The sequence below is a fragment of the Primulina tabacum genome, chromosome 17, assembly GCF_025594145.1.
Source record: "Primulina tabacum isolate GXHZ01 chromosome 17, ASM2559414v2, whole genome shotgun sequence".
Classification (NCBI taxonomy): domain Eukaryota; kingdom Viridiplantae; phylum Streptophyta; class Magnoliopsida; order Lamiales; family Gesneriaceae; genus Primulina; species Primulina tabacum.
In genome coordinates, this window is record NC_134566.1 from 15,173,830 (window position 1) to 15,191,754 (window position 17,925).

The window sequence follows — 17,925 nt, forward strand, 5'->3', positions numbered from 1 at the left end:
GAGGCACTGCCCCCACAGGTAGCATCGACTTTACCAAATATGATACGCCTCTCATATTTATCTCAATAAAATATATTAACTACAAATAAATTATTTTATAAACTTTAATAAAATAATCTAGAGACGGTATCATGAATCTTTATCTGTGAGACGAGTCAATCCTATCGATATTCATAATAAAAAGTAATACTCTTAGCATAAAAAGTAATACTTTTTCCATGGATGATCCAAATGAGATATTTGTCTCAAAAAATACGATCCGTGAGACCATCTCATACAAGTTTTTGTAAATTACCTTTAGCTCAAAACAATTTCTTGAATCACTCCCAATTAAGCTAAAATGGAGTTTTGGATGAGTATCTCGATGGCAACTCGGACGTCACAACGTATAGATATGGTTTTTTATATATATTTTGTGATTAGTTTCTAATTTTTTGAATTAATTGAATGAATAGTGATTCTGGAATGGTTTGGAAGTTGACCTGCAACTGCTACTGCCAGCCTTTTTAACTTAAAAAAATATTAAACTTTGTGACATTTTATAGAGAATATATAGTGAAAATTGAAAAAGATTAATAATGAAATTACTTCTAGAACTGCATTGCTGTGTATTTAATCCTTGATAATATATGTATATATACATATAATCTTTTTTAATACAAATATAAACAAATGTTTATAGCAACAGCTGCGTTGCCACGCGTTAGCTCTTCGCCTCGCAGGCCTGTGTGACACTTCCAAGTGGATCTCTTCCTCGGTTTCCGACTGATACGGACATCTGTTATTTGTTTATATGTTTTTTTCTCCTGCAGCTACTATTTTCTCGTGGTTCCCTTTTTTTTTTTTATAATCGAAACAAGAGAGTTTGTGAACTTTCACGAAAAAGTTTCAATCTTTGTTCACTGTTATGTGATCGTATCTTAAAAAGGATTAAAATACGGACGCACTTTAGGAAAATTTTATTAGCTGTTTTAAGCAGAACAGTTTCTTGAGACTTTGGGCTGAAAATGAGTGGGAACGAGAGGGAGGAAGAGGGTGTTTTCGAGTTAGCGCTGGTGGTTCCTAAATGGGGTGATGATAAAGGAGAAGATAGCGATGATGCATCTGATTGTGTTGAGATTCTTGCTGACGAGCTCAGGAAGAAAGGGCTGATTGTTGAAAGAGTCTCTGGCCTTCAAAATGAATTCATTAAGGTAGGTAGTGAGTTTTATTATTTTCTCCCACTTTTGAGGTGCCCATTTGTGTTTTTTCCTTTGAATGTTTTCTGGTTTGATCCTTTTGTTTATGACTTTTTTTCCTCCCGCAAATTTTTCATGCTTTCTTGATTTTTACATCCTTTGTTCCTAAACTTTGATGGTTCTGTATTATGTGACCAAAGTTTCTGCATGGTTGTTAATATGTATTTCATGGAATTCTCCGCTTGATTGTTAACTCTGTGAGTATGCGTATGATGCGACTTTTATTGGCTTGAATTAAATTCGACTGTAGAATACATTACTTTACCTGTTTGCAGTTGCTTGCACCATTGGAGGTATTAGGAAAGGCTGCTGCTGAGTTGCGGTTTCGAAAACGGACTCATATAGGTAAGTTGGCTGTCATTCTTGTTGCTCTTTGTACGGGTGAAGCCTAGAATTTAGAACCTGTGGTGAATCAAAATCTATTTTTAGTGCTCACCCAGAAATTTACCCAGTACTTTATCCAGCGGTGTGATGTGCTATTTTTTTTTCCTTAATCATGAATGACCCATGATGTTTTCAGGAATGAATTTTCCATTTGAATGGGATGAGGCCGAGGCTTTTGTTAGGCATCCCGATGGTTCGTTGTTTGGTTGGTCTGAACGATTCCATTGCTACCATCACATCATATATGGAATTGTGAGTCAGTCGTGTGCTTGTCTCACTTAATACTTGATTTCATCAAAATGCATTAAATTTCAGTAAACATTTACTAATAAGAGATCAAGGAATTGGTTATTATATGTGTGACCAAGGGAACATAATAACTGATTAAAGCAGAAAATTCGCAGGTCAATACAGGAACAGCTGTTATAGTAATGAAATCCAAATGTAAGGAGGTATACTGGAATCCAGGAGAATCTTTACTTGAAAAGTTGGAGTCAGTGGGCATTGTGAAAGAAGTATTTCCATTGCATGGTACTGATTGATCCTATAACCTTCATAGTTCTCAAAATCAGACATTAAAACACATTGTCAATATTGTTTTTAGATGAAAGTAAACGGAAGCAGCTTTTGAGAAGTTGGGCTATGAATTGGCTGGACTTCACCACACAGCCGATTGATGACATTTGTTCATACTATGGAGTGAAGGTAATGATTGTGGTGCACCTTGGTGTTGTCCACTAAATTGCTTGATCACCGTGAGATCATCTGAGCCAAACATGTAGGTGGGACTAACAGCACCACCATTGATGTTTTTTTTTTAACAAAAAATTAACGTGTAATTTATCTAAAATAAAAAAGGTTTACCTCTCCATGTTCTTCGGGCTGGCTTCCTCTTCTGATTTTTTGCATCCGCCCTTGCTCGCATAAGACCTGTATGATTCAACAGTTTTAAAGATGCTGTGTGTATCACGGTGTAGCACAAAAAATTATAGTTATTACCTGTTCATAGAGACTAAATGCCTGGTTTTGATTTTCGTCATAATAAAATAACGTTCTCAAATTTTTTCTAACAAGAATTTTGTTTTTTTCTGTAGATTGCTACGTATTTTGCATTCCTTGGAATGTACACAAAATGGATGTTGTTTCCAGCTACATTAGGACTTATTGTGCACTTGGTTGATTTCGGGTAATCTTATTCATCTACATGCATTTGTGTTAGTTTGTACTTTAGACACTGAATTTTGGAACTCACGGGTGATTTTAGTTCATCGTCTAGGTCCTTGCGATTTCTAGTTCTCCCGTTTTTCTTCATATCTCTGATATCATGGGCCACCTTATTTTTCCAGTTCTGGAAACGTAAAAGCTCTGCCCTGTCAAACAGGTATTATACAAGTTCTTTTCTATCACAGATTTCTTTTTTGCCCTTCTCATATTCGTATCTTGTCTTGATTATGTCATGGATGCTGCAGATGGCACATTTACGATACAGGTGCTGCAGAATCTGAATATAAGTTCTGGCATACAGATCGGAGCTCTTCATCATCTCCTACAGAACACATGAAGAAAGGGACGAATAAATTGAAAGAGAAGGCGGTATTCCAAAAAGAAGAATGGTTTACTTGGTTGATGAGGTTAAGAAATGACGTCTTTGTTATAATTGGTATCCTTTGTCTCCAGCTCCCTTTTGAATTGGCTTATGCTCATCTTTACGAGGTTATAAGGTCTGAACTTCTGAAGTAAGCACTGCATTGTCTTTTTTTCATTTTGAATTATTGGCACTAAATTTTGTTTCAAATTTTGATTTTACTTTTGGTGCCATGGATGCTAATACATTCATCGGGCATTGTCCTTGTCCTCAGTTCCACTAGTAAATGGTTTTTAAGAGACTTCTTAGGTGCTCTTTCATTATAAGTAGAAATAGATTTACTTTGGTAACTTTTTTTAGACTTCCTTTTGTTCCAGGTTTTGTTTGACGGCAGTTTACATTGTTGCCATTCAGTATTTCACAAGAATGGGGGGCAAGATATCAATGAAGCTTGTTAAATATGAAAATAATGAAAATGTAGAGTATAGTGCAAACAGCTTAGTATACAAGGTAAGCAAGAAAGTTGGGTGACATGTTTGGGATTACAAAATATAGCTCCATTGTAACCGAGCTTTGGTTTTTGCAGGTGTTTGGTGTTTACTTTATGCAGACATATATTGGTTTGTTTTATCACGCTCTTTTGCACCGCAACCTCATGACCCTTCGACAAGTTTTAATTCAGCGTTTAATCGCGTCTGAGGTAAAAGCATGCCACTTCTTTCCTTCCTTTTTTGTAATTTTCTTGTCTTGGGACGAATCCAGCGGGAGCCAGAGTGCTATCCCGCACTCATGCCAAAAAATATCATGTAATTTTCTAAATCTGCAAATTTGGCCTCCCAGAAAATCCATTAGTCATTTAATTTCAACCCTTTGTCCCATCTCATCCATCCCGATTTGCTAGAGCTTCCCCTGTTGTGTCTTGTGCTTATGTGAGGAACTGTATCTCAGGTGATTGGGAATATATTTGAAAATTCAATACCGTATTTGTCTTACAGCATCAAGAAATTCCGGGCTATCAGGTATTTTTATTATCGTTAATTTGTGGACAACTATTATTTTGATTTTATATGAAAGAAATAAATTGCTTCATTGAAGGAACAAGAGAAAGCATGAAAAAGGACAATCAAAGGTTAAAATGGGATCTATGCCACGAGTCGAGAAGGAATATCTTAAAGCTTCCTATGCTGCAAGTATCGGGCAAGAACTTGAAGATGGACTTTTTGACGGTAATATGCAATTTTTTATGTCTCATTCCATTATAAATAAATCATAACTATATGTGAGAGTCCATATTTTGAGGTTATATTAACATGTTTAGACATAAAAATCCGACTTCTGGCAGATTTTCTGGAGCTAGTGTTGCAATTCGGGATGATCATGATGTTTGCATGCGCGTTCCCCCTTGCGTTCGCCTTTGCAGTAGTGGTAGTGATGGATTTTCTTCCCTTTTCATTCATCACATCACTTTTTAAACTTTTACACTAATTGGTGTCTTGCATTTTGATGATGACTGGCAGAACAATATTACAGAAATTCGGGCTGATGCCTTAAAATTGCTTGCCATGATTAGAAGGCCCATACCCCGGGCTGATGCCACGATCGGAGCTTGGTTAAATATATTTCAGGTAAGTATATACTCTTACAAGGGAGTACTCGGAAAGTTATTTACACGCGATGATGCAATATATTTCAAGGGGAGCTGTTTCATTACAATGTCTAAGAAATCCCACACGAATCTGATTTTCTCGCTAAACAAAATTAAATATGCGGATAACCTCCTTGCTAGGTTCACCGCCATTCTTATAGGACTCGGGCATGATTTTGCTATTTTTTCTTACTTTTGCAAGTACTTTCTGATTTATTAAGCTGGAGTTGCTATTGATTTTTGTCAGCTTCTTGTCGTGGCTTCCATTTGTACAAATAGTGCACTCCTGGTATGCTTATATGATCAGGAAGGGAACTGGAATTTATCTCCAGGATTGGGGGCCATCCTCGTCATGGAACACGTGCTTTTGTTCATTAAATTTGGATTCTCACGCATTGTTCCCGATGTATGCCAAATTTTTTCTTCAAGTTGCTTGAACAATTCAATAGAGAATCGTGTATTATTCTTAAATGTTGCAAATCGCAGGAGCCAGAGTGGGTAAGGGCTGCTCGGAAGAAGAATGTGACTCGGGCAGAAAAAATGTGTTCTAAACAACTCTTGAGGAGCATTTCGGCTGACGGAAACATCTTCAAGGAGATGAAGAAAGATGATTAGAAGCCAAATTTTTAGCTGTTGAACCAGTTGGTTCGTCAATCACTTTCTTTGCTTTCACGAGTTCAAGATCTGATCAGGGCTTTCATACTTGTGTGTATGTAAGTAAGTATTGGCTGAAGTTTTATTTGTGTGGAAATGGTAGTTTGTATGAGTTGTGTGTGATAAAGATGATATTTTCTTGGTAATATTCAGTTGAAGAATGAAAAATGTTACAGTGTAATACGCCTTTCTCCCACTTGCACCCCGGAAATAGAGTAAAACAGAGTACTCCAAATCATTGCTATTCAACTCTAAACCTCTTTTAGAGCAATGAGAGGTAGTTTAAATCATAGGATGTGTTATGCTTCCTTCCAAGTTTGTAGTTTTATCTTTCATAGTTCTGTTCGAAGCTCTGGATCTTGGCTCCCCAATCAATATCAGATCATTTTACCCTTTTCTCTGAAATTAACAAAATAAATTTTGAATAAAGAAACTGTTTTGCTTTACTTTTTCTGCACTAGCCGCCATACCTTTGCAAAGAAAAAATAGAATATTGCATATATACACTATGTCTAGCCTTGATTCCAATTTCATCATACCACAGCTTTCAGCAGCAAAAACTTCTGAAGAATCTTGATATTAAAGGAAACCATCAAATTCAAAAATCAAACAATAGGTCTTCAAACCATCTCTCACATTTCATTCCTTATCCTCCCAAGTTTCTCGGGTTCCCTAGTTTGTGGCTCACCTGCCGAGTGTAAGTCACGACAGCTTTAGCTCATTTCTTGATCTCACCTTTCAACTTCTGTGAATCCAAATGCTTAAGAGACTTCACCCCGAGATCAATGGAGATTTCCATGAAGGAAAGACCGTGTCGTAAATCACCGTGCTCTCGAAAGAAGCTGACTTGCCTGCGGAGTCCTCTTCCTTCATTCGATGGAACTGTTTTATTGTATTGTTAGGTGAAATACGGTTCATTGTAACATAATAAGGTTTAAATACTAGAATGTTGAATTGGGGACATGAAAGAAACAAAAAAACATATATGACTTTGGGACTTTTTGCAGCCAAGGAACAATATTTTACACCCTGTGAAACGAGTTGTCTTGGACACACATTTTTTGACATTGCTTTAACTTGTAATGATTAGGTGCAAGACTGATATTTTGTTTTATTTTCAGAGTAGTGTTTGCAAGGAGAGGGATCCATGGACTTAGTAGGAGGTTTTAAAAAATTATAAATTCCTTCTCTGGAACATGTCATTATTCCATTACAACATAATTAACATGGACATTATATAAACATCTAATGATGTATATGAAGTTTATGGTCTAACTTATATAAAATAACAAAAATGTGTCCATCAATCCAAATACAACTTAAGAAATTTTAAGTACCACAGTGTCGAATGCACCTTCGTTGAAGTTAGTGTTAAAATTTATATATTCTTGCATGCATAAAAATATAGTATAAAAAAAGGTTAGTCTATATTATGTCAGGAGTGTTTTTCTTCATATTTCAATATTATTAGATCATGTGGGTTTTTCATATTTTCAGGGAAGTTAATATATATGTTGATGATATAAAAGAGTGTCTCATCTTGTCAGTGGCGGAGCCAGGTTTTCATTCCTACTGGGCTATAATTTTTTAAACCATGGTTGAACTAATATTGATAAATAGAACTCCGAGCTATCAGAAAATAAGACAATTTTATGTATAAAAATTGGAAAAAAAACAAGTCGTCCGGACGGTACATGGCTCCGCCAGTGTATCTTGTAATCTTAATTTGCACAAATTTGCTCAGAAATTTACTACCCCATAAATTCTCTCTTTTAACACCTCCTGCGCACTCTTTCTCGAGAGGGGAGGCTTATCATAGGTTACATCTCATTTTTATTAATTATTTACTTCATTTAAAAAATTAAGTTGGAACTTATACCCATTAAATTACATACGAGAATCATGATAAGGGTTATTATTAAGCCCAAGAAAGGTTCGCACGTTTCAAAGACCACATCCCTTATAAGATATCTATAAGTATGATAATCATGTACAATTTGAGGGTAACTTTTCATTTTCCCTCTTTAACCTTTCGTATTTCTGCATTTTTTTGGGTGATTACACTTCCTTTTCGTAGGCGTTTGCCCCCCATCGAATCGTGGGATAAGATTCCACTTTTACGGACTGCAAAGATACTTTCAAAGTCATTAAAGAACCTCAAAAGAGGTACAATCAAGATCACCGGTTGAACAACCGCTTATCATTTGGAGTTGCATCTCGAATGTAAATAACAAGTCTTCGCATCAAAGATTTTTTACTTGATATCCCTCGGTGTCTCTAACGTTTGTTTGCACGTAACAATTCACCGAGTTTTCTCCTTTGGGTTCACCGGATCGCAAAGTCAAAGTCAATTGTTCAGCGTATGTTCGAGTCTTTTAACGCATATAACATTTTTATTTGACTACATTATATACCATATATGCTTTCAGAGTATATTTATTAATGCTTTTATTTTGCATGTTGCCAAGTTTGATAGTTGTAAAACCTGCAAGTCGGTGAGAAAAAAAAACTTAAAATAAAAAAGAAACGAGTTAAATTATAATTAACGAATGGATGATCAAGTTCCGATTTCCAATAATAGCGTAAACCAAATAACTTTCAACCGAACAACAGTACGAATTTAAATTTCATCCGAAAATAGGGAAATGTAGACATCAAATAAGCCTGAAAGATAATGGTCTTCACTTGAGTCCCCAAAATATGACATCCGACTGATAAGAAGTTTGAGTAAAAGGGAGAATTAGAAAAAACTAGTACCCTATTTTCGGATGTAGCGAAGTAAAACAGAACGACGTAGCAGCTTGAGTTGTGATATATCAGCTAGTCTTTACCTACTTGGACCTAAGCAGCTTGTCTGTTCCTCTTCTTGACTCCAGACTTGGCAACCTTAAGGCTTCTGTTCACGACACTCAATCTAGCAAGAGCAGCCTTCTTTAGATCGGGCCGGTAATAGTTATCTACCACCTGTAGTAAGAGATTCAATTACTACACAACCAGGGGTAAAACTCATGATTTATGTAAACTTTATAACACAGCATTAACATTTTATTAGATAATGGTCATCACATAGATTATCTAGCTCGGTTATTCGATTAAATTCCCCAACGGATAGCCCAAAAATAGAATCAGTGGCTCATGCACTAAAAATATGTGAGGTTTGACACTGCCTAAGAATGGGTAGAAGCAGAAAAGAGTACGCAGAGATAAACCATACCTATTAACTTGTGTAACCAAAAAATTGAGGGCTATACTAAGAGTCATAATGCACCTTTTACAAGGCAATAAATAGTAATCCAGAGATTGAGCTACCTATTTGACTAGTGTAGTACCAAAAAAATTCAAATACTACACTCCAAAGTATTTTTGCTAGGAAGATACATCGCAAATCAGAAACACAAAAAACAAATTATTAAAACTGCACAGAAAAGACCACATTAGCAATGGGGCTCATATACCTGATTCGATACAGCCTTGGCCATGCGGCTGAATTCCTTCTTCATGAGAGACTTGTTAAGCAAACGGGCAGGCTTGTTCTGTTTCTTGGTCTTCGTAGTTGCAAACAACACTGATTGATCCTTGCCTGGTTGGATGGTCACAGTTTTCTTATTCGCCAACCCTACAAATCATAATAATCAAGTGGAGATAATCCAGTATAAATGCATCAATAAAACACATTCTCAATATGAAAACTCAACCAGATGTATGGTCAGAATCACAACATAACCAACTTATAATTTTCAGAAAATAAAAAAGAGAGAATTTAAAAGCTCAAAATACAGCAAGATCCTTTGACAAAGTACCAAAAAACTACATTACAATACATTCTTCCGCAAAGCATTAACCAAAAGACACGATATTAGACGGCCGAATCAAACCTTGAAATTGCACAAAAAGATAGACTTAAATGAAAATATATACGACGGTTATAAGTGGGCAATAAAAATAATCTCAGTTGTCCGTTTAATACCAAGATACATATTGCAAGTTCATCTCACTTCACTTTACAGACAACAAAAGATTGTGAAAAAAAAAATCTTGCCCTAAACAGAATCCAACAAATTCCCACAAAAGGTATTGCAGAAATACGAAAAAAATTCCAATTGAACTTTTCCCAACATCTTCCCTGATCAGAAATCACATTTCAACATTCAACTGAATCACAATTCGAATAGAACAAAGCTAGAAATACTGAAAATGCAGCTAACTAGCAATGATAATACTTAAAAAGAAAAACTAACCAGAGTACTTGTAGGAGTGAACATTGAACAGATTATTGGGCTCCTTGCTGAATTTCACGCCAGCGGTTCCGTTCCCAAATTCCTTCACCAGGAAACAGTTATTCTTTTTCACGATCTCCCATATCAGCTGGCCAGGAACTGTCGTCATTTCTAACACGGAAAAATCCTACATACAAAAAAAATTCTATAAATTACCCACTTATATGTAAAAGAAGGAAAATCTTATGGTAGCTGGGATTTACCTCTCGAGAGATTTGGGTTCTAGGGTTTAACTGAGACGGCTTGGTGATTAGCAATTTGGAAGGAAATTGAAGAGACTGAATAAATAGATAAATTAAAAACCCTGAAGGACATGCAATGACAGAACTAGCCCTATTTACATTTTCGTCCTAATAATATTTATGAACGAATCTTTATATGTGAGACGATCAATCCGACAGATATTTACAATAAAAAATAATACTCTTAACATAAAAAGTAATATTTTTTATGGATGAGCCAAATAAGATATTCGTCTCACAAAATACGACCTGTGAGACCGTCTCACACAAGTTTTTACCAATAAAATATGGTAAAAATTCCTAAAAATTATTAGGGTAAAAAACCACGAACAAGATGAAAAGATTTCCACTATAATATTTTATGGTGTACAACTCACTCACTGTGTTTTCAAATAAAACACACTCTTTTAATATGGGAGAACAAAACACCTCACAAATATTAGGGTAAAAAACCACGAACAAGATGAAAAGATTTTCACTATAATATTTTATGGTGTACAACTCACTCACAGTGTTTTCAAATAAAACACACTCTTTTAATATGGGAGAACAAAACACCTCACAAATATTATAGAACTAAGCACTCAAATGCTTATAAAATGAGAGAAAACTCGAAGAAATACATGATTTCAGAATGAAAAGGAGGAACTCTATTTATAGAGCTCCTTGTCCGTGTGAAGACGCGTGCGTCTTCCGTCTTCTATCCGAAATAGCCAACCACCACGTTTAAAATTCAGCCAACCTTTGTTGATTAAATGACAATGCATTTCATTTTTATTACTTGCTGACACTTCATAAGCGAGAATGCTAGGACCCTGATATTCACGAATGATACTCTACCGATCGTTCACAAATGATACGACATTTGTTAAGATTATTTTTCCATGAATTAATAAGGGAGTGTGAAAAACTATTACTCACCAAAGTTGACCGGCACACAATCCTCCTCTGCAGAAAGGTTCAGCACCTCATTGATTTATCAAAGGGGTTTGCGAGTATGGTTCTTGGATTACATGTTGATGTGATCCCGTTAAAATGGGTGAGCCGGGTACGGGGCTCCAACGGACCAAATCAATAATTTATAGTGTTGTTTAGGAAAATGAGCAAAGTAGATGACTTCGATCGTGACCTGTACACAATAAAAGGAACTCGTGAATGGGCGCCGGAGGGGTGTCCGGCGTGACCACTCCGATGCTTAAGTCAGCAGGTTGAAGATGAGAGAAAATGGCGATATATGTGCGAATATATGTGAGTGCCAATGCTCAGGATTTTTCCCCCCCCTTTAAATGAGAAACATACCTGCTATTTATAGGAGGAAATATCATGATTACTTCGACTTTCGTGTACACCTACCACTCATAGCCTTTGATGTTGACTTTCTGTCAAGCCACCCTACCTCTGATAGCTTCTCTGACACGCCAAACCCCTGTAGTTCTGACAGATAAGAATGCCCATACCGATATACTCGAGTATGGTGCGCTTCTCGAGGTAGCCCGAGTAGAAAGTTCCCGGGAGCTTGCATGAGAGCCCGGGCTATGATGATGGCCCGGGAAGAAATGGAATGCCCGGGAAGCTGGCTATGATCTGGGCTTCCCATTTAATAAACCGGGTTAAAGACGACCCGGATCCTTATGGGAGTATCACCACCCATCCCTAAAATAGTCGGGCTAGAGCTTGACTCGCTGTCCCGATCAGTTATACTTTGTACTTTTGTTGAAACATAATTTAGAGTGTGTAAGAGCATCGGAGGCTTCAAATTTCCCATAGATGAAATGGGGTACCGGGGTCTGATACAACCCGGGTTTTGAATGAGGCGCCGGGACCTTATTTTTCATGGGCTTAATAAATGGTGTCGGAGCCTCATATCTCCCGGGCTTTGAATATAGTGTCTTTAGTATTATCGGGTAGTCCAAAGAGTGTCATTATTACCCATGCTTTAGCATTTATGCCGCCGAAAATCGTTTCATATTCCGAGGATCCGATAAGTCTGACATATTGACATTCGTGCACGTCCTTTCATATGCTCGGTACAATTTACGAGGGACATCTTGATCGTCCACGTGTATCTAGATTAACGACAGAGATCTCCCCTCGCCCATATATATTAGACCTCCTCATTTTCAAAAATTAATTTCAAATTCAAATTTGCGGCGAAGCTCTTGCAAATTTTCCTCTCAGCTTTCCGGCGTGTAAACTCCTCTATCTCCGGCGACCTGGTACCACTGCAACTAGTCCCTTCAAAAACTCGTAAGTTACTTTTCTATAATCCATGTCTAATTCTACTTCTTCCACCTCAGGAGCCAATGCGCGAGGCTCATCTGGGTATGAGTCCATCGCGATGCGCTCCGATTCCCCCCCTTCTCCTCCTCGCCATCGTTTTGCTCAAACTTCTAAAAAGCCTGCAGCCCACCAAACTAAACCTTCTTCTTCGGGCACTTCACGGGTCCTGAAGAAGGACAAGAGTAAGGGCAAAGCCCGTGCTTCTGACCATTCTTCTATTGAGGCCCCGGGAGTTCCTTGGTTCTCCTCAATGAGCAGCACTTTGCGCTCAGGGGCGGACGAGGAGCTCCGGGTTCTGGGGTCTATCCCTTCTGCTTTTTCCATTCTGATCCCGGTCCTTCCGATAGAGCCAATAACCCTCCTCCCGGGTACACCACTTTCTTTCGGGACCAAGTCAGAAGTGGTCTTCGTTTTCCCCTCCCTCCGTTTTATATCGAGGTTGCTGAATTCTTTGGCGTGCCCATTAACCAATTCCATCCAAATTCCTTCCGCATTATGGCCTCGGCTTATATTCTTTTCAAAATGAATAATCTCCTTATCACTCCCCTTATTCTCCACTATTTTTTCGTTTGTAGATTGGGAGATAATGCCTTCTCCCTCACTGCCCGGCTAAATGCCCAGTTCCTTGATGACATTCCTTCTTCCCAGAAGGGGTGGAAAGGAAGATTCTTTTATATTCGACTCCCGGGTTCTCTCTCCTGTTTAACAGAGTTTCTTACTTCCCTTCCTCAACAACCCACCCTTCCCTGGGCCTACAAATTTGAGGATTTTTATACCCGGAGCCAAGACTTGGCAGAGGGCAAAAGATACGCCTCCTCTATCCTTATTTCCCAGGAGAATCTGGTTGCCTATGGGTTGAGTGCCCGGGCTGAAGACCCCATAGATCGGGCGATTGATGAGGCGGCTGGCTCGGGCTCTCAGCCTGGTAACTCTCTTTTCCTTGTCTTGTCTTTCCTATTCTTTATTTATGTTTCTTAGGTGATACCCTTTGTTTTTTCATAAATGCAGACAAGATGCAAGAAACTTTCGCAAAAAAGTGGGAGGCCGAGCGGCTAGCCAAGGAGAAGAAACTGGCAGCACGGAAGGCTGCTGCTGAAAAGAGGAAACAAGCACCAGAGGAGGCGGCGGCCAGGGAGAAGGAATTAGCCCGGGCAAATACTGAGCCAGAACGGGAGGTGCCTTGCTCCCCGGAGGATGAAGAAGATCATATCCCCCTTCGGCAGAGGAAACGAAAGGCTACCACAAGCCCAGAGTTGATTCTGGTTGAAGATGATCAGGCAGGAGACCAAGGTTCTTCCCGGGCAAGCCAATCCAACACCCCTTCCCTCCAACAGGCCCTTCAGGAGCCACTCCAAGAGCCCTCCCTATCCGAGCAGCCTACTCGGACCAGCATCTTCACAGCAGGGGCTACGACACTCGGGGTGAATCTTATTAGGCAGATGTTGATCCCTGCCGAGGAGGCTTTTCTGAAGAGCTCCACCCCGGGTCCTCGGTTCCTCGAGGGCTCAAACAGGCTTCTATCAGTAAGTTTCCTTACCCTTATTTCCTCTTTTTTTTTTGTTTGTTTCTAACCTCTTTCTTACAAAACAGGGCATGCAAATGCTGATATCAGCCTTCGAGGAGGTAGCTGCCATAGCTACTCGGCAGGCTCCCCAAGTCCGGGCTTCCAGAGAGATCCACGATCGCCTCCAGGGAGAGATTGCCCGGCTGAAAGGGCTCCATGAAGAAGAAAAGGCTTCCCTTCACGCCTCCCTGGATGTAGCCCGGGATGATTTACAAGAAAGTCTTGTCCGGGAGAAATCCCTTCAAGAACACGTCTCGTTTTTTGAAGGCAAGAATAAATCCCTGGCAGAGGGTATGACTGAGCAGACGTCCCGGGCGGATGCCGCGGAGGAGGCTCTGGCTGAGGCTGAGCGAAAGAGGGAGCAACTTCAGACCTCCTTCCTCACCTCCCCAGAATTCAAGGCAGCAGTTGAGGATCGGGCTTATCCTCTTTTCAAGACTGGTTTCAACAAATGTCGCAAACAATTTGAAGAGACCGGGCTCTTGCCTAAGGATAAGTCTAACTTCCCAGACTTTAGGCTAGCCATTGCATCACTTCCAAAGGCCGGGGAGGAGGAGAAAGAAGACTCTGAGGACGAAGAAGATCAGCCAAGGTCCGCGCACCCGGACATAGAATAGGATTTGTACTTGCATTTCTCTTCTTTTTCCTGCTCTTTCTTGTAATTCCGCGGCCTTCGGGCCTTCTTTTTTTTAATGAAATCTTCATTTTCCCTTTATCATTTTTGCAGTCATATCCTGATAAATCTTCAAAGACCCGAGTAATATAATTTCTTGTGTACGAAATAATTAGGAAATTTTCTAAGTGTTGTGATTTAACCGATAACTTCAAATGAGTACCCGGGATCTTGATCCTTATAATGAATAAAATGCCTCATAATCAGTAAGTGACCCAGATGTAAGCAAACTTAAACCCGGATATTGGTGCATATAACCAAAATGGGAAAATCGGGCAAGAAAGCAAATACCGGGATTTAGATTGGTCGAGGTGTGGTGCTCCGAGCCTGGGTCTAGTGCCCTGGGCTTTTGAATAACCAAGGTGCGGAGCTTTGGGCCGGGGAGCATGTCCCGGGACTTGGGAGTGGTCGAGGTGCGGAGCCCCGAGCCAGGATGTAGTGCCCTGGGCTTATGAATAACCAAGGTGCGGAGCCTTGGGCCGGGGAGCATGTCCCGGGACTTGGGAGTGGTCGAGGTGCGGAGCCCCGAGCCAAGGTGTAGTGCCCTGGGCTTATGAATAACCAAGGTGCGGAGCCTTGGGCCGGGGAGCATGTCCCTGGACTTGGGAGTGGTCGAGGTGCGGAGCCCGAGCCAGGGTGTAGTGCCCTGGGCTTATGAATAACCAAGGTGCGGAGCCTTGGGCCGGGGAGCATGTCCCGGGACTTGGGAGTGGTCGAGGTGCGGAGCCCCGAGCCAGGGTGTAGTGCCCTGGGCTTATGAATAACCAAGGTGCGGAGCCTTGGGCCGGGGAGCATGTCCCGGGACTTGGGAGTGGTCGAGGTGCGGAGCCCTGAGCCAGGGTGTAGTGCCCTGGGCTTATGAATAACCAAGGTGCGGAGCCTTGGGCCGGGGAGCATGTCCCGGGACTTGGGAGTGGTCGAGGTGCGGAGCCCCGAGCCAGGGTGTAGTGCCCTGGGCTTATGAATAACCAATGTGCGGAGCCTTGGGCCGGGGAGCATGTCCCGGGACTTGGGAGTGGTCGAGGTGCGGAGCCCCGAGCCAGGGTGTAGTGCCCTGGGCTTATGAATAACCAAGGTGCGGAGCCTTGGGCCGGGGAGCATGTCCCGGGACTTGAGATAATGTGTCAGGGCCTCATACCTCCCGGACTTTCAACCTTTTTGCTCCTCCTGCTATACTAGTTTTATTAAAAATCAAATCACTAACCTGGAAATATTGAATCCGAATTCATTTTCGGTAGAGTGAAACTTCTCTTGGTTGAGCTAAATTAGGTGACTAATATAGCTGTATGCTACTGAGTGCATAGTAAATGATCTTCATGCCAATCAGGGATAGCTGCTGAGCTTTGAGCCCATATGAAATCCACATATAAGATCTGTGTGTCGAGTTGGTCGGACTTACTTTTGAATGGAAACCATAACTACGTCTTGAGCTCAAGTTCCCACAGACGGCGCCAATGATGTGATCCCGTTAAAATGGGTGAGCCGGGTACGGGGCTCCAACGGACCAAATCAATAATTTATAGTGTTGTTTAGGAAAATGAGTAAAGTAGATGACTTCGATCGTGACCTGCACACAATAAAAGGAACTCGTGAATGGGCGCCGGAGGGGTGTCCGGCGTGGCCACTCCGATGCTTAAGTCAGCAGGTTGAAGATGAGAGAAAATGGCAATATATGTGCGAATATATGTGAGTGCCAATGCTCAGGATTCCCCCCCCCCCCCCCCCCCCCCCCCCCCCCCCCCCCCCCCCCCTTAAATGAGAAACATACCTGCTATTTATAGGAGGAAATATCATGATTACTTCGACTTTCGTGTACACCTACCACTCATAGCCTTTGATGTTGACTTTCTGTCAAGCCACCCTACCTCTGATAGCTTCTCTGACGCGCCAAACCCCTGTAGTTCTGACAGATAAGAATGCCCATACCGATACACTCGAGTATGGTGCGCTTCTCGAGGTAGCCCGAGTAGAAAGTTCCCGGGAGCTTGCATGAGAGCCCGGGCTATGATGATGGCCCGGGAAGAAATGGAATGCCCGAGAAGCTGGCTATGATCTGGGCTTCCCATTTAATAAACCGGGTTAAAGACGACTCGGATCCTTATGGGGGTATCACATGTGCTACAACAATCATGCATTAATGATTAGTCTTTAAGTTTTCACGTCACTGGCAATAATTTCACTCCAAGTTCATGCCTATTTGGTGGCAAATATTTGTATTCGTTTGACAGAAAATAAATTTGAACTCAAAATGATACACATTGCTACAATAGAAACTCTCAAATGTCCATTTATCTTGTCCCAATCTTTCGACTTGGGATACTTTAGGCCTTATTACAGATTTTCTGATGTTTGTTTTACACCAGAGACTTCAAAGGTTTGGTTCTAGTTTCTTCGCCATCTCTAGGGCCAGCGAGCGATATGGTGCTGGTGAGTCTTCTGAACCTCTGTTGAACCTTCTGCATGATTTTGGCTGTTTTGGTTCGCGAAATATGGAAACCAATGGCATCAAGATACCAACCGCTCCTCCCTTTGAATCCTACAATCTGCCCCCCTTCCATAGGTAAAGAGAACGGGGTTCCTTCTTCCACTCCAAAAGGTCCATATGTTCTTCGGTTACTCTTAAATGTGACGGACCGGATAACATGGCTGCCACCACGAACCACCGGGCTGTAATGGCCGCTCACGGATGTCAAGAATTCCTCCGGAATCTGCAACTTGATCTTGGGCCCCATATATGTACAAGGTCCGTTTCAAGATTTTATTAAGAGGAAAAAAAATGGCTAGACCATATAAACAAGGGGTTTGTGTAATTAAATCAAAATTAGGCCGGAGCTTAATAGAATGCATAAAAAAAAAGATTAAGGAAACAAATTAACTAAGTTTACCTCAGCAGAGTTATTGCCCCCACTACCTCCATGCTTTTCTGCTGAAACGGGCTTACCATTCTTGTCATACACTACGGTTATCGAGTCGATGCAACGAGCATAAACGACAGTGATTTCCCTAACTCCGTCGTAACTTCCATCATCCCAATCTGTCCCTCCATTACCTCCCCATGGCCCAACAACTATCGTCTTCGTTTCACCGGTCCGGTCCTTGTTCCCTTCCTACAAACCAGAATTTGTCTCCACAGGTGATATTCTAAAATGGGATGGTTTAGAACTAAAAAAATTACAGATATTTGTATAGACATCAGTTTCACATACCATTTTATCCAGGGAGCAGAGGATGTAATAGCTGCGATGAACGATGATTTTCTGGAGGTGGAAATTACCTCAACTTATAACAAAAAAGTGGTGTTTCAGCTATGGTATCTGATTCCCCTTATGGCACCTCAATTAAAAATATTGCTTTACTTTTCATTCTGGTATCAAATTAGCTGG

The 17,925-nt window shown here is 40.6% G+C and overlaps 2 protein-coding genes across 7 annotated transcripts; one reads left to right on the forward strand and one right to left on the reverse strand.

Annotated features, from left to right (window-relative positions):
- Positions 1-709: 709 nt before the first annotated feature.
- On the forward strand, positions 710-5,841 carry LOC142531807 (anoctamin-like protein At1g73020). Its single transcript, XM_075638072.1, has 16 exons — positions 710-1,193; positions 1,514-1,583; positions 1,759-1,874; positions 2,027-2,153; positions 2,227-2,327; positions 2,717-2,808; positions 2,899-3,003; positions 3,092-3,358; positions 3,585-3,717; positions 3,794-3,907; positions 4,156-4,226; positions 4,303-4,433; positions 4,550-4,632; positions 4,725-4,832; positions 5,100-5,258; positions 5,339-5,841. Exons 1-16 carry the CDS (start codon positions 1,008-1,010, stop codon positions 5,465-5,467), a joined length of 1,992 nt encoding a protein of 663 aa, XP_075494187.1. The 5' UTR covers positions 710-1,007; the 3' UTR covers positions 5,468-5,841.
- A 2,196-nt stretch (positions 5,842-8,037) lies between these two features.
- On the reverse strand, positions 8,038-17,911 carry LOC142532046 (large ribosomal subunit protein eL28z). Of its 6 annotated transcripts, none has more exons than XM_075638357.1 (6): positions 17,749-17,911; positions 17,428-17,649; positions 9,745-9,910; positions 8,962-9,122; positions 8,342-8,470; positions 8,038-8,217 (listed from the first exon to the last, which is right to left on the reverse strand). In XM_075638357.1, the coding sequence occupies exons 1-5, from the start codon at positions 17,749-17,751 to the stop codon at positions 8,348-8,350; spliced, it is 675 nt and encodes a 224-aa protein (XP_075494472.1). In that variant the 5' UTR covers positions 17,752-17,911; the 3' UTR covers positions 8,038-8,217; positions 8,342-8,347. The 6 variants fall into 6 exon arrangements, with proteins under 6 accessions (XP_075494472.1, XP_075494471.1, XP_075494470.1 ...); XM_075638356.1 differs by having other exon boundaries at positions 8,338-8,470; XM_075638355.1 differs by having other exon boundaries at positions 8,038-8,470.
- Between the last annotated feature and the right edge of the window lie 14 nt (positions 17,912-17,925).